Below are 16901 nucleotides of genomic sequence, written 5' to 3'. Positions count from 1 at the left end.
ATATTTCCATTTGTTATTTTTTTGTAAATATTAGCAAAGAAAATCTAAAACCCTGTTTTTGCTTTGTCATTATTGGGTATTGTGTGCAGATTGATGAGGGGGAAAAAACTAATTTAATCCAGGCACTGTAAGGTAATTTACAGTGTGGACCCAAAACAAGCACATTCTATACATTTACAAACTACCCGTTTTAAGTGTTATTACAACCATGGTGTTCTGTTATTACTGAAGCTTATATACTGTATCTAATAACCTGACAATGAGTAGACAAATGGTAGACAAATAATGTGTGTTATGCAGCAAAACACAACTATCCTTTTAAGGATGCAAACCAGTAATTTGAATCACTGTTGATCCATCCTGTTCTGATGAGATGGATGGTTTTCTACAGCCTAGAATCAAGGGCTTTCCCAGTCATCTTACCTTTATTTCATGAAGAACAAAGCTAGGCCCCTCTTGGTTCTCATTGGCGAAGAATGAACTCAAGTTAGGGGTTATTTGTCAGACTCTCTTATACCACTTCGCACAACATGTTATACCCCGTAAAATAAACCCCTTTTAAGGTGATATATCATCATTATTATAGGGCTGTGAAACCCATTGGCGTATTTATTTATTTATTTGACCTTTAGGCAAGTCAGTTAAGAACAAATTCTTATTTGCAATGACTGACAAGGAACAGTACTTATGAGTAGCCTAAATCAATTAGCCAACTATTATAGTACAAAAGCCAAACAATTTAAAATAAAACATGAATACAAAACCTCAATGTTTGTTTTTAGTGTCAAATACGATTAATACTAAATACTTGAACCTGCATTTGCCTCCATTACTGTTTTCTATTTTAATGAAATTCATCTAACACTTCATAAAGTAGCCTGAGTCCGGCTACTTGTGTTGCGGATTAAGGTGCCTTTCCGTCCTTTCAGAGTATTTCAGCAGCTTTGGAGGTTCAGGCTATTTTCCTATGAGTTTTTAGCCTATACCATCGAGATACAATACAGCTTTTCCTATGGACAAATTGGGCATACACTCCATTTAACACAACTATCGGATAGGCCTACAAACCAGGACATATTCCGGGCACAAATGACGTCTGGATCGAATATAAATCCGAGAGGAGATTCAGCCGAGAAACTAAAAATACAAAATCAAGTCGACCTCCTTCGTAAAAACATTAGAAATTCGAATAAACCCATTTTTATTTCTCATGCTAGATTAGATTACATTAAAATGATCTTATAAAATATATTATACGTTTTATACTGAAAGATCCTTGAATATATAAATATATTGCATGTATTAAATTAAATTTGGTAGCCTACTCCTTAGTCATTGTAGGCTATTATTGGCTATTATGAATAGACTATTTTCTGCCATATTTGTCCAGCTCCCACAGAGGGTTTGTTTTTCATCACCAGGACTGTGGGAGAAAATATCAGGATAAACCACAGAGTGTAAAAATATTATCCTAAGCAGTCCGGATCGCAGGTTAGTCTATCCAAGTATCACAGTGAGGCTGAGCTCTTCTCCATGTTCCATCTCCTTCTATAGACCAGACCCCATAACTGAACAGGCAGAATGCCTACTATTGACAGGGCATTAGCCTACTCACTACCCAGACTGTCTGATGAAGGCCATGAAGGGAAGGTGTGTGTGTGTTGTGTGTGTGATAGAGCTTGAGAAACCCACAGAGCATACTGCACATATTTATTCTTTAAATATAAAATAAAAAAAGCATTATCAGCAATATGAAACAAGGCACAGAGCCTCATAAATGACAACCCATAGTCAAGCACCATAGCCAATCTTCCAGTCACACACACACACACACTTTCTGGATTGGGATTATTCAGAAGTAAATTCAATTCATTAATTGACAAATCATAGAAAACAGGCAATTTGATCCCCCCTTTTCCCCTCAGCAGAAGCCTACTCTGTGGCGGACCTCCTTGAGTACAGGTGCAGCCAGCTCCCTGGCCCTCTGGGCTCCGTGGGCCAGCAGCCTCTCCAGGTGCCCCCTGTCCCCCCTCAGCCTCTCAATCTCCTCCCTGATTGGTGTGAGCCGCTGCACCACGGCATCCGCTACCAGCTGTTTGTACTTTCCCGTGTCCAGCCCCTTGGCCCACCCTACTGCCTCCTCTACCGTGCACCCCGCCACTGCCGCATGAATCAGCACCAGGTTGGACACGCCCGGACGAACCTCAGGGTCAAATGTCACCTCAGAGGTGAAGTCTGTGACGGAGCGGCGGATCTTGAGGACGATGTCGTCGGGAGAGTCAGTGAGGTTGACAGTGGCCATCTTCTGGGGGTCTGATTTGGACATCTTGGAGGAGGGGTCACGGAGGGATTTCACCTTCCGCGTGGAGCCTGATTGGGATGAAAGAGAATAGGTCTTGTTAAGGCTGGGTTGTGTTAGGCAGCAATATGGCTATAGCCTCTTATTAAAAGTGGATGTATGCATGATATCCTTGCTTCAAACGAATCCCTTTTGAATCATGTCACTATAAGAACCAGGTCCTGGCAGTATGCTGTGAGCAGAGAAGTCAGTGTGCATGGGGGGTGGTAATAGAGGGTGAAGAGGGGGTGTGAGGGTCCATATCCTGATAAGCTCTTAGTTTCAGGGTGATTTAAGAGGACATCTTTGATTTGGTTTCAAAGACGCAGCTGATGATTGACAGGTGTCAAACTGCTGACAACCTCTGTAATACACACACATCTATTCATCTCAACACACACAGCATCAACACACACCAAGTCATCTTGAGGACAGACCCCCACCGCCCCCCCAAAAAAAATGATTTTCACTCTAGTTCTCAGATAAGATGACAGGAACAGTCCTTTAATCAAAGCCCCATTACACGCATGATTGGTTACATCTTATGCTTTTACGATGGCCATAAGGATGGAGAACATGCTGGCCATGTGTCTTTCTGTCAGTCTCCATCCGTAGAACATGCTGGCCATGTGTCTTTCTGTCAGTCTCCATCAGTAGAACATGCTGGCCATGTGTCTTTCTGTCAGTCTCCATCAGTAGAACATGCTGGCCATGTGTCTTTCTGTCAGTCTCCATCGGTAGAACATGCTGGCCATGTGTCTTTCTGTCATGCTCCATCAGTAGAACATGCTGGCCATGTGTCTTTCTGTCAGAGTCTCCATCAGTAGAACATGCTGGCCATGTGTCTTTGTCAGTCTCCATCCGTAGAACATGCTGGCCATGTGTCTTTCTGTCAGTCTCCATCCGTAGAACATGCTGGCCATGTGTCTTTCTGTCAGTCTCCATCAGTAGAACATGCTGGCCATGTGTCTTTCTGTCAGTCTCCTTCAGTAGAACATGCTGGCCATGTGTCTTTCTGTCAGTCTCCATCCGTAGAACATGCTGGCCATGTGTCTTTCTGTCAGAGTCTCCATCAGTAGAACATGCTGGCCATGTGTCTTTCTGTCAGATTCTCCATCAGTAGAACATGCTGGCCATGTGTCTTTGTCATGCTCCATCCGTAGAACATGCTGGCCATGTGTCTGTCAGTCTCCATCAGAAGAACATGCTGACCATGTGTCTTTGTCAGTCTCCATCAGTAGAACATGCTGGCCATGCGTCTTTGTCAGTCTCCATCCGTAGAACATGCTGGCCATGTGTCTTTCTGTCAGCCTCCATCAGTAGAACATGCTGGCCATGTGTCTTTCTATCAGTATCCATCAGTAGAACATGCTGGCCATGTGTCTTTGTCATGCTCCATCAGTAGAACATGCTGGCCATGTGTCTTTCTGTCAGAGTCTCCATCAGTAGAACATGCTGGCCATGTGTCTTTCTGTCAGTCTCCATCAGTAGAACATGCTGGCCATGTGTCTTTCTGTCATGCTCCATCCGTAGAACATGCTGGCCATGTGTCTTTCTATCATGCTCCATCAGTAGAACATGCTGGCCATGCGTCTTTGTCAGTCTCCATCCGTAGAACATGCTGGCCATGTGTCTTTCTATCAGTATCCATCAGTAGAACATGCTGGCCATGTGTCTTTGTCATGCTCCATCAGTAGAACATGCTGGCCATGTGTCTTTCTGTCAGTCTCCATCCGTAGAACATGCTGGCCATGTGTCTTTCTGTCATTCTCCATCAGTAGAACATGCTGGCCATGTGTCTTTGTCAGTCTCCATCCGTAGAACATGCTGGCCATGTGTCTGTCATGCTCCATCAGTAGAACATGCTGACCATGTGTCTTTCTGTCAGTCTCCATCAGTAGAACATGCTGGCCATGTGTCTTTCTATCATGCTCCATCAGTAGAACATGCTGGCCATGCGTCTTTGTCAGTGTCCAGAACATGCTGGCCATGTGTCTTTCTGTCAGTCTCCATCAGTAGAACATGCTGGCCATGTGTCTTTCTGTCAGTCTCCATCAGTAGAACATGCTGGCCATGTGTCTTTCTGTCAGTCTCCATCAGTAGAACATGCTGGCCATGTGTCTTTCTGTCAGAGTCTCCATCAGTAGAACATGCTGGCCATGTGTCTTTCTGTCATGCTCCATCCGTAGAACATGCTGGCCATGTGTCTTTCTATCATGCTCCATCAGTAGAACATGCTGGCCATGCGTCTTTGTCAGTCTCCATCCGTAGAACATGCTGGCCATGTGTCTTTCTATCAGTATCCATCAGTAGAACATGCTGGCCATGTGTCTTTGTCATGCTCCATCAGTAGAACATGCTGGCCATGTGTCTTTCTGTCAGTCTCCATCCGTAGAACATGCTGGCCATGTGTCTTTCTGTCAGTCTCCATCCGTAGAACATGCTGGCCATGTGTCTGTCATGCTCCATCAGTAGAACATGCTGACCATGTGTCTTTCTGTCAGTCTCCATCAGTAGAACATGCTGGCCATGTGTCTTTCTATCATGCTCCATCAGTAGAACATGCTGGCCATGCGTCTTTGTCAGTCTCCATCCGTAGAACATGCTGGCCATGTGTCTTTCTGTCAGTCTCCATCAGTAGAACATGCTGGCCATGTGTCTTTCTATCAGTATCCATCAGTAGAACATGCTGGCCATGTGTCTTTGTCATGCTCCATCAGTAGAACATGCTGGCCATGTGTCTTTCTGTCAGTCCCCATCCTTAGAACATGCTGGCCATGTGTCTTTCTGTCATTCTCCATCAGTAGAACATGCTGGCCATGTGTCTTTATGTCAGTCTCCATCAGTAGAACATGCTGGCCATGTGTCTTTCTGTCAGTCTCCATCCGTAGAATATGCTGGCCATGTGTCTTTCTGTCAGTCACCATCCGTAGAACATGCTGGCCATGTATCTTTCTGTCAGTCTCCATCAGTAGAACATGCTGGCCATGTGTCTTTCTGTCAGTCTCCATCAGTAGAACATGCTGGCCATGTGTCTTTCTGTCAGAGTCTCCATCAGTAGAACATGCTGGCCATGTGTCTTTCTGTCAGTCTCCATCAGTAGAACATGCTGGCCATGTGTCTTTCTATCATGCTCCATCAGTAGAACATGCTGGCCATGCGTCTTTGTCAGTCTCCATCCGTAGAACATGCTGGCCATGTGTCTTTCTGTCAGTCTCCATCAGTAGAACATGCTGGCCATGTGTCTTTCTATCAGTATCCATCAGTAGAACATGCTGGCCATGTGTCTTTGTCATGCTCCATCAGTAGAACATGCTGGCCATGTGTCTTTCTGTCAGTCCCCATCCTTAGAACATGCTGGCCATGTGTCTTTCTGTCATTCTCCATCAGTAGAACATGCTGGCCATGTGTCTTTATGTCAGTCTCCATCAGTAGAACATGCTGGCCATGTGTCTTTCTGTCAGTCTCCATCCGTAGAATATGCTGGCCATGTGTCTTTCTGTCAGTCACCATCCGTAGAACATGCTGGCCATGTATCTTTCTGTCAGTCTCCATCAGTAGAACATGCTGGCCATGTGTCTTTCTGTCAGAGTCTCCATCAGTAGAACATGCTGGCCATGTGTCTTTCTGTCAGTCTCCATCAGTAGAACATGCTGGCCATGTGTCTTTCTGTCATGCTCCATCCGTAGAACATGCTGGCCATGTGTCTTTCTATCATGCTCCATCAGTAGAACATGCTGGCCATGCGTCTTTGTCAGTCTCCATCCGTAGAACATGCTGGCCATGTGTCTTTCTATCAGTATCCATCAGTAGAACATGCTGGCCATGTGTCTTTGTCATGCTCCATCAGTAGAACATGCTGGCCATGTGTCTTTCTGTCAGTCTCCATCCGTAGAACATGCTGGCCATGTGTCTTTCTGTCATTCTCCATCAGTAGAACATGCTGGCCATGTGTCTTTGTCAGTCTCCATCCGTAGAACATGCTGGCCATGTGTCTGTCATGCTCCATCAGTAGAACATGCTGACCATGTGTCTTTCTGTCAGTCTCCATCAGTAGGTCATGCTGGCCATGTGTCTTTCTGTCAGTCTCCATCCGTAGAACATGCTGGCCATGTGTCTTTCTATCATGCTCCATCAGTAGAACATGCTGGCCATGCGTCTTTGTCAGTCTCCATCCGTAGAACATGCTGGCCATGTGTCTTTCTGTCAGTCTCCATCAGTAGAACATGCTGGCCATGTGTCTTTCTATCAGTATCCATCAGTAGAACATGCTGGCCATGTGTCTTTGTCATGCTCCATCAGTAGAACATGCTGGCCATGTGTCTTTCTGTCAGAGTCTCCATCAGTAGAACATGCTGGCCATGTGTCTTTCTGTCAGTCTCCATCAGTAGAACATGCTGGCCATGTGTCTTTCTGTCATGCTCCATCCGTAGAACATGCTGGCCATGTGTCTTTCTATCATGCTCCATCAGTAGAACATGCTGGCCATGAGTCTTTGTCAGTCTCCATCCGTAGAACATGCTGGCCATGTGTCTTTCTATCAGTATCCATCAGTAGAACATGCTGGCCATGTGTCTTTGTCATGCTCCATCAGTAGAACATGCTGGCCATGTGTCTTTCTGTCAGTCTCCATCCGTAGAACATGCTGGCCATGTGTCTTTCTGTCATTCTCCATCAGTAGAACATGCTGGCCATGTGTCTTTGTCAGTCTCCATCCGTAGAACATGCTGGCCATGTGTCTGTCATGCTCCATCAGTAGAACATGCTGACCATGTGTCTTTCTGTCAGTCTCCATCAGTAGAACATGCTGGCCATGTGTCTTTCTATCATGCTCCATCAGTAGAACATGCTGGCCATGCGTCTTTGTCAGTGTCCATCCGTAGAACATGCTGGCCATGTGTCTTTCTGTCAGTCTCCATCAGTAGAACATGCTGGCCATGTGTCTTTCTGTCAGTCTCCATCAGTAGAACATGCTGGCCATGTGTCTTTCTGTCAGAGTCTCCATCAGTAGAACATGCTGGCCATGTGTCTTTCTGTCAGTCTCCATCAGTAGAACATGCTGGCCATGTGTCTTTCTGTCATGCTCCATCCGTAGAACATGCTGGCCATGTGTCTTTCTATCATGCTCCATCAGTAGAACATGCTGGCCATGCGTCTTTGTCAGTCTCCATCCGTAGAACATGCTGGCCATGTGTCTTTCTATCAGTATCCATCAGTAGAACATGCTGGCCATGTGTCTTTGTCATGCTCCATCAGTAGAACATGCTGGCCATGTGTCTTTCTGTCAGTCTCCATCCGTAGAACATGCTGGCCATGTGTCTTTCTGTCAGTCTCCATCCGTAGAACATGCTGGCCATGTGTCTGTCATGCTCCATCAGTAGAACATGCTGACCATGTGTCTTTCTGTCAGTCTCCATCAGTAGAACATGCTGGCCATGTGTCTTTCTATCATGCTCCATCAGTAGAACATGCTGGCCATGCGTCTTTGTCAGTCTCCATCCGTAGAACATGCTGGCCATGTGTCTTTCTGTCAGTCTCCATCAGTAGAACATGCTGGCCATGTGTCTTTCTATCAGTATCCATCAGTAGAACATGCTGGCCATGTGTCTTTGTCATGCTCCATCAGTAGAACATGCTGGCCATGTGTCTTTCTGTCAGTCCCCATCCTTAGAACATGCTGGCCATGTGTCTTTCTGTCATTCTCCATCAGTAGAACATGCTGGCCATGTGTCTTTATGTCAGTCTCCATCAGTAGAACATGCTGGCCATGTGTCTTTCTGTCAGTCTCCATCCGTAGAATATGCTGGCCATGTGTCTTTCTGTCAGTCACCATCCGTAGAACATGCTGGCCATGTATCTTTCTGTCAGTCTCCATCAGTAGAACATGCTGGCCATGTGTCTTTCTGTCAGTCTCCATCAGTAGAACATGCTGGCCATGTGTCTTTCTATCATGCTCCATCAGTAGAACATGCTGGCCATGCGTCTTTGTCAGTCTCCATCCGTAGAACATGCTGGCCATGTGTCTTTCTGTCAGTCTCCATCAGTAGAACATGCTGGCCATGTGTCTTTCTATCAGTATCCATCAGTAGAACATGCTGGCCATGTGTCTTTGTCATGCTCCATCAGTAGAACATGCTGGCCATGTGTCTTTCTGTCAGTCCCCATCCTTAGAACATGCTGGCCATGTGTCTTTCTGTCATTCTCCATCAGTAGAACATGCTGGCCATGTGTCTTTATGTCAGTCTCCATCAGTAGAACATGCTGGCCATGTGTCTGTCATGCTCCATCAGTAGAACATGCTGACCATGTGTCTTTCTGTCAGTCTCCATCAGTAGAACATGCTGGCCATGTGTCTTTCTATCATGCTCCATCAGTAGAACATGCTGGCCATGCGTCTTTGTCAGTGTCCATCCGTAGAACATGCTGGCCATGTGTCTTTCTGTCAGTCTCCATCAGTAGAACATGCTGGCCATGTGTCTTTCTGTCAGTCTCCATCAGTAGAACATGCTGGCCATGTGTCTTTCTGTCAGAGTCTCCATCAGTAGAACATGCTGGCCATGTGTCTTTCTGTCAGTCTCCATCAGTAGAACATGCTGGCCATGTGTCTTTCTGTCATGCTCCATCCGTAGAACATGCTGGCCATGTGTCTTTCTATCATGCTCCATCAGTAGAACATGCTGGCCATGCGTCTTTGTCAGTCTCCATCCGTAGAACATGCTGGCCATGTGTCTTTCTATCAGTATCCATCAGTAGAACATGCTGGCCATGTGTCTTTATCATGCTCCATCAGTAGAACATGCTGGCCATGTGTCTTTCTGTCAGTCTCCATCCGTAGAACATGCTGGCCATGTGTCTTTCTGTCAGTCTCCATCCGTAGAACATGCTGGCCATGTGTCTGTCATGCTCCATCAGTAGAACATGCTGACCATGTGTCTTTCTGTCAGTCTCCATCAGTAGAACATGCTGGCCATGTGTCTTTCTATCATGCTCCATCAGTAGAACATGCTGGCCATGCGTCTTTGTCAGTCTCCATCCGTAGAACATGCTGGCCATGTGTCTTTCTATCAGTATCCATCAGTAGAACATGCTGGCCATGTGTCTTTGTCATGCTCCATCAGTAGAACATGCTGGCCATGTGTCTTTCTGTCAGTCCCCATCCTTAGAACATGCTGGCCATGTGTCTTTCTGTCATTCTCCATCAGTAGAACATGCTGGCCATGTGTCTTTATGTCAGTCTCCATCAGTAGAACATGCTGGCCATGTGTCTTTCTGTCAGTCTCCATCCGTAGAATATGCTGGCCATGTGTCTTTCTGTCAGTCACCATCCGTAGAACATGCTGGCCATGTATCTTTCTGTCAGTCTCCATCAGTAGAACATGCTGGCCATGTGTCTTTCTGTCAGTCTCCATCAGTAGAACATGCTGGCCATGTGTCTTTCTGTCAGAGTCTCCATCAGTAGAACATGCTGGCCATGTGTCTTTCTGTCAGTCTCCATCAGTAGAACATGCTGGCCATGTGTCTTTCTATCATGCTCCATCAGTAGAACATGCTGGCCATGCGTCTTTGTCAGTCTCCATCCGTAGAACATGCTGGCCATGTGTCTTTCTGTCAGTCTCCATCAGTAGAACATGCTGGCCATGTGTCTTTCTATCAGTATCCATCAGTAGAACATGCTGGCCATGTGTCTTTCTGTCAGTCCCCATCCTTAGAACATGCTGGCCATGTGTCTTTCTGTCATTCTCCATCAGTAGAACATGCTGGCCATGTGTCTTTATGTCAGTCTCCATCAGTAGAACATGCTGGCCATGTGTCTTTCTGTCAGTCTCCATCCGTAGAATATGCTGGCCATGTGTCTTTCTGTCAGTCACCATCCGTAGAACATGCTGGCCATGTATCTTTCTGTCAGTCTCCATCAGTAGAACATGCTGGCCATGTGTCTTTCTGTCAGTCTCCATCAGTAGAACATGCTGGCCATGTGTCTTTCTGTCAGAGTCTCCATCAGTAGAACATGCTGGCCATGTGTCTTTCTGTCAGTCTCCATCAGTAGAACATGCTGGCCATGTGTCTTTCTGTCATGCTCCATCCGTAGAACATGCTGGCCATGTGTCTTTCTATCATGCTCCATCAGTAGAACATGCTGGCCATGCGTCTTTGTCAGTCTCCATCCGTAGAACATGCTGGCCATGTGTCTTTGTCATGCTCCATCAGTAGAACATGCTGGCCATGTGTCTTTCTGTCAGTCTCCATCCGTAGAACATGCTGGCCATGTGTCTTTCTGTCATTCTCCATCAGTAGAACATGCTGGCCATGTGTCTTTGTCAGTCTCCATCCGTAGAACATGCTGGCCATGTGTCTGTCATGCTCCATCAGTAGAACATGCTGACCATGTGTCTTTCTGTCAGTCTCCATCAGTAGAACATGCTGGCCATGTGTCTTTCTGTCAGTCTCCATCCGTAGAACATGCTGGCCATGTGTCTTTCTATCATGCTCCATCAGTAGAACATGCTGGCCATGCGTCTTTGTCAGTCTCCATCCGTAGAACATGCTGGCCATGTGTCTTTCTGTCAGTCTCCATCAGTAGAACATGCTGGCCATGTGTCTTTCTATCAGTATCCATCAGTAGAACATGCTGGCCATGTGTCTTTGTCATGCTCCATCAGTAGAACATGCTGGCCATGTGTCTTTCTGTCAGAGTCTCCATCAGTAGAACATGCTGGCCATGTGTCTTTCTGTCAGTCTCCATCAGTAGAACATGCTGGCCATGTGTCTTTCTGTCATGCTCCATCCGTAGAACATGCTGGCCATGTGTCTTTCTATCATGCTCCATCAGTAGAACATGCTGGCCATGCGTCTTTGTCAGTCTCCATCCGTAGAACATGCTGGCCATGTGTCTTTCTATCAGTATCCATCAGTAGAACATGCTGGCCATGTGTCTTTGTCATGCTCCATCAGTAGAACATGCTGGCCATGTGTCTTTCTGTCAGTCTCCATCCGTAGAACATGCTGGCCATGTGTCTTTCTGTCATTCTCCATCAGTAGAACATGCTGGCCATGTGTCTTTGTCAGTCTCCATCCGTAGAACATGCTGGCCATGTGTCTGTCATGCTCCATCAGTAGAACATGCTGACCATGTGTCTTTCTGTCAGTCTCCATCAGTAGAACATGCTGGCCATGTGTCTTTCTATCATGCTCCATCAGTAGAACATGCTGGCCATGCGTCTTTGTCAGTGTCCATCCGTAGAACATGCTGGCCATGTGTCTTTCTGTCAGTCTCCATCAGTAGAACATGCTGGCCATGTGTCTTTCTGTCAGTCTCCATCAGTAGAACATGCTGGCCATGTGTCTTTCTGTCAGAGTCTCCATCAGTAGAACATGCTGGCCATGTGTCTTTCTGTCAGTCTCCATCAGTAGAACATGCTGGCCATGTGTCTTTCTGTCATGCTCCATCCGTAGAACATGCTGGCCATGTGTCTTTCTATCATGCTCCATCAGTAGAACATGCTGGCCATGCGTCTTTGTCAGTCTCCATCCGTAGAACATGCTGGCCATGTGTCTTTCTATCAGTATCCATCAGTAGAACATGCTGGCCATGTGTCTTTGTCATGCTCCATCAGTAGAACATGCTGGCCATGTGTCTTTCTGTCAGTCTCCATCCGTAGAACATGCTGGCCATGTGTCTTTCTGTCAGTCTCCATCCGTAGAACATGCTGGCCATGTGTCTGTCATGCTCCATCAGTAGAACATGCTGACCATGTGTCTTTCTGTCAGTCTCCATCAGTAGAACATGCTGGCCATGTGTCTTTCTATCATGCTCCATCAGTAGAACATGCTGGCCATGCGTCTTTGTCAGTCTCCATCCGTAGAACATGCTGGCCATGTGTCTTTCTGTCAGTCTCCATCAGTAGAACATGCTGGCCATGTGTCTTTCTATCAGTATCCATCAGTAGAACATGCTGGCCATGTGTCTTTGTCATGCTCCATCAGTAGAACATGCTGGCCATGTGTCTTTCTGTCAGTCCCCATCCTTAGAACATGCTGGCCATGTGTCTTTCTGTCATTCTCCATCAGTAGAACATGCTGGCCATGTGTCTTTATGTCAGTCTCCATCAGTAGAACATGCTGGCCATGTGTCTTTCTGTCAGTCTCCATCCGTAGAATATGCTGGCCATGTGTCTTTCTGTCAGTCACCATCCGTAGAACATGCTGGCCATGTATCTTTCTGTCAGTCTCCATCAGTAGAACATGCTGGCCATGTGTCTTTCTGTCAGAGTCTCCATCAGTAGAACATGCTGGCCATGTGTCTTTCTGTCAGTCTCCATCAGTAGAACATGCTGGCCATGTGTCTTTCTATCATGCTCCATCAGTAGAACATGCTGGCCATGCGTCTTTGTCAGTCTCCATCCGTAGAACATGCTGGCCATGTGTCTTTCTGTCAGTCTCCATCAGTAGAACATGCTGGCCATGTGTCTTTCTATCAGTATCCATCAGTAGAACATGCTGGCCATGTGTCTTTGTCATGCTCCATCAGTAGAACATGCTGGCCATGTGTCTTTCTGTCAGTCCCCATCCTTAGAACATGCTGGCCATGTGTCTTTCTGTCATTCTCCATCAGTAGAACATGCTGGCCATGTGTCTTTATGTCAGTCTCCATCAGTAGAACATGCTGGCCATGTGTCTTTCTGTCAGTCTCCATCCGTAGAATATGCTGGCCATGTGTCTTTCTGTCAGTCACCATCCGTAGAACATGCTGGCCATGTATCTTTCTGTCAGTCTCCATCAGTAGAACATGCTGGCCATGTGTCTTTCTGTCAGTCTCCATCAGTAGAACATGCTGGCCATGTGTCTTTCTGTCAGAGTCTCCATCAGTAGAACATGCTGGCCATGTGTCTTTCTGTCAGTCTCCATCAGTAGAACATGCTGGCCATGTGTCTTTCTGTCATGCTCCATCCGTAGAACATGCTGGCCATGTGTCTTTCTATCATGCTCCATCAGTAGAACATGCTGGCCATGCGTCTTTGTCAGTCTCCATCCGTAGAACATGCTGGCCATGTGTCTTTCTATCAGTATCCATCAGTAGAACATGCTGGCCATGTGTCTTTGTCATGCTCCATCAGTAGAACATGCTGGCCATGTGTCTTTCTGTCAGTCTCCATCCGTAGAACATGCTGGCCATGTGTCTTTCTGTCATTCTCCATCAGTAGAACATGCTGGCCATGTGTCTTTGTCAGTCTCCATCCGTAGAACATGCTGGCCATGTGTCTGTCATGCTCCATCAGTAGAACATGCTGACCATGTGTCTTTCTGTCAGTCTCCATCAGTAGAACATGCTGGCCATGTGTCTTTCTGTCAGTCTCCATCCGTAGAACATGCTGGCCATGTGTCTTTCTATCATGCTCCATCAGTAGAACATGCTGGCCATGCGTCTTTGTCAGTCTCCATCCGTAGAACATGCTGGCCATGTGTCTTTCTGTCAGTCTCCATCAGTAGAACATGCTGGCCATGTATCTTTCTGTCAGTCTCCATCAGTAGAACATGCTGGCCATGTGTCTTTCTATCAGTCTCCATCCGTAGAACATGCTGGCCATGTGTCTTTCTGTCAGTCTCCATCAGTAGAACATGCTGGCCATGTGTCTTTCTGTCAGTCTCAATCCGTAGAACATGCTGGCCATGTGTCTTTCTGTCAGTCACCATCAGTAGAACATGCTGGCCATGTGTCTTTCTGTAAGTCTCCATCAGTAGAACATGCTGGCCATGTGTCTTTCTGTCAGTCTCCATCAGTAGAACATGCTGGCCATGTGTCTTTCTGTCAGTCTCCATCAGTAGAACATGCTGGCCATGTGTCTTTCTGTCAGTCTCCATCAGTAGAACATGCTGGCCATGTGTCTTTGTCATGCTCCATCAGTAGAACATGCTGGCCATGTGTCTTTGTCATGCTCCATCAGTAGAACATGCTGGCCATGTGTCTTTCTATCATGCTGCATCTGTAGAACATGCTGGCCATGTGTCTGTCAGTCTCCATCCGTAGAACATGCTGGCCATGTGTCTTTCTGTCAGCCTCCATCAGTAGAACATGCTGGCCATGTGTCTTTCTGTCAGTCTCCATCAGTAGAACATGCTGGCCATGTGTCTTTCTGTCAGTTCCCATCAGTAGAACATGCTGGCCATGTGTCTTTCTGTCAGTCTCCATCAGTAGAACATGCTGGCCATGTGTCTTTCTGTCAGTCTCCATCCGTAGAACATGCTGGCCATGTGTCTTTGTCAGTCTCCATCCGTAGAACATGCTGGCCATGTGTCTTTGTCAGTCTCCATCAGTAGAACATGCTGGCTATGTGTCTTTCTGTCAGTCTCAATCCGTAGAACATGCTGGCCATGTGTCTTTCTGTCAGTCTCCATCAGTAGAACATGCTGGCCATGTGTCTTTCTGTAAGTCTCCATCAGTAGAACATGCTGGCCATGTGTCTTTCTGTCAGTCTCCATCAGTAGAACATTCTGGCCATGTGTCTTTCTGTCAGTCTCCATCAGTAGAACATGCTGGCCATGTGTCTTTCTGCCAGTCTCCATCAGTAGAACATGCTGGCCATGTGTCTTTCTATCATGCTCCATCTGTAGAACATGCTGGCCATGTGTCTTTGTCAGTCTCCATCCGTAGAACATGCTGGCCATGTGTCTGTCAGCCTCCATCAGTAGAACATGCTGGCCATGTGTCTTTCTGTCAGTCCCCATCAGTAGAACATGCTGGCCATGTGTCTTTCTGTCAGACTCCATCAGTAGAACATGCTGGCTATGTGTCTTTCTGTCAGTCTCAATCCGTAGAACATGCTGGCCATGTGTCTTTCTGTCAGTCTCCATCAGTAGAACATGCTGGCCATGTGTCTTTCTGCCAGTCTCCATCAGTAGAACATGCTGGCCATGTGTCTGTCAGCCTCCATCAGTAGAACATGCTGGCCATGAGTCTTTCTGTCAGTACCCATCAGTAGAACATGCTGGCCATGTGTCTTTCTGTCAGTCTCCATCAGTAGAACATGCTGGCCATGTGTCTTTCTGTCAGTGTCTCCATCCATAGAACATGCTGGCCATGTGTCTTTCTGTCAGTCTCCATCCGTAGAACATGCTGGCCATGTGTCTTTCTGTCAGTCTCCATCCGTAGAACATGCTGGCCATGTGTCTTTCTGTCAGTGTCTCCATCCATAGAACATGCTGGCCATGTGTCTTTCTGTCAGTCTCCATCCGTAGAACATGCTGGCCATGTGTCTTTGTCAGTCTCCATCCGTAGAACATGCTGGCAATGTGTCTTTGTCATGCTCCATCAGTAGAACATGCTGGCCATGTGTCTTTGTCATGCTCCATCCGTAGAACATGCTGGCCATGTGTCTTTGTCAGCCTCCATCAGTAGAACATGCTGGCCATGTGTCTTTCTGTCAGCCCCCATCAGTAGAACATGCTGGCCATGTGTCTTTCTGTCAGTCTCCATCAGTAGAACATGCTGGCCATGTGTCTTTCTGTCAGAGTCTCCATCAGTAGAACATGCTGGCCATGTGTCTTTCTGTCAGTGTCTCCATCAGTAGAACATGCTGGCCATGTGTCTTTCTGTCAGTCTCCATCAGTAGAACATGCTGGCCATGTGTCTTTCTGTCAGTCTCCATCAGTAGAACATGCTGGCCATGTGTCTTTCTGTCAGAGTCTCCATCCATAGAACATGCTGGCCATGTGTCTTTCTGTCAGTCTCAATCAGTAGAACATGCTGGCCATGTGTCTTTCTGTAAGTCTCCATCAGTAGAACATGCTGGCCATGTGTCTTTCTGTCAGTCTCCATCAGTAGAACATGCTGGCCATGTGTCTTTCTGTCAGTCTCCATCAGTAGAACATGCTGGCCATGTGTCTTTGTCATGCTCCATCAGTAGAACATGCTGGCCATGTGTCTTTGTCATGCTCCATCAGTAGAACATGCTGGCCATGTGTCTTTCTGTCAGTCTCCATCAGTAGAACATGCTGGCCATGTGTCTTTCTGTCAGTCTCAATCCGTAGAACATGCTGGCCATGTGTCTTTCTGTCAGTCTCCATCAGTAGAACATGCTGGCCATGTGTCTTTCTGTAAGTCTCCATCAGTAGAACATGCTGGCCATGTGTCTTTCTGTCAGTCTCCATCAGTAGAACATGCTGGCCATGTGTCTTTCTGTCAGTCTCCATCAGTAGAACATGCTGGCCATGTGTCTTTGTCATGCTCCATCAGTAGAACATGCTGGCCATGTGTCTTTGTCATGCTCCATCAGTAGAACATGCTGGCCATGTGTCTTTCTATCATGCTCCATCTGTAGAACATGCTGGCCATGTGTCTGTCAGCCTCCATCAGTAGAACATGCTGGCCATGAGTCTTTCTGTCAGTACCCATCAGTAGAACATGCTGGCCATGTGTCTTTCTGTCAGTCTCCATCAGTAGAACATGCTGGCCATGTGTCTTTCTGTCAGTGTCTCCATCCATAGAACATGCTGGCCATGTGTCTTTCTGTCAGTCTCCATCCGTAGAACATGCTGGCCATGTGTCTTTCTGTCAGTCTCCATCCGT

The 16901-nt window shown here is 46.7% G+C and overlaps 1 protein-coding gene across 2 annotated transcripts in view; it reads right to left on the bottom strand.

Moving 5' to 3' along the window:
- Positions 1-1696: 1696 nt before the first annotated feature.
- Positions 1697-16901, bottom strand: part of wars2 (tryptophanyl tRNA synthetase 2, mitochondrial) — a 38172-nt gene continuing 22967 nt past the window's right edge. For both annotated transcript variants that reach the window (XM_029639181.2, XM_029639176.2), the window contains exon 6: positions 1697-2370. In XM_029639181.2, the coding sequence (XP_029495041.1) occupies positions 1922-2370 (449 nt within the window). In that variant the 3' untranslated portion in view covers positions 1697-1921. The remainder of the gene's footprint in view (positions 2371-16901) is intronic.

The sequence above is a fragment of the Oncorhynchus nerka genome, linkage group LG3 (assembly GCF_034236695.1).
Source record: "Oncorhynchus nerka isolate Pitt River linkage group LG3, Oner_Uvic_2.0, whole genome shotgun sequence".
In the NCBI taxonomy this organism is placed as follows: Eukaryota; Metazoa; Chordata; class Actinopteri; order Salmoniformes; family Salmonidae; genus Oncorhynchus; species Oncorhynchus nerka.
Note: the sequence above shows the minus strand (reverse complement) of the source record. Positions and strands in the feature narration are given on the sequence as shown.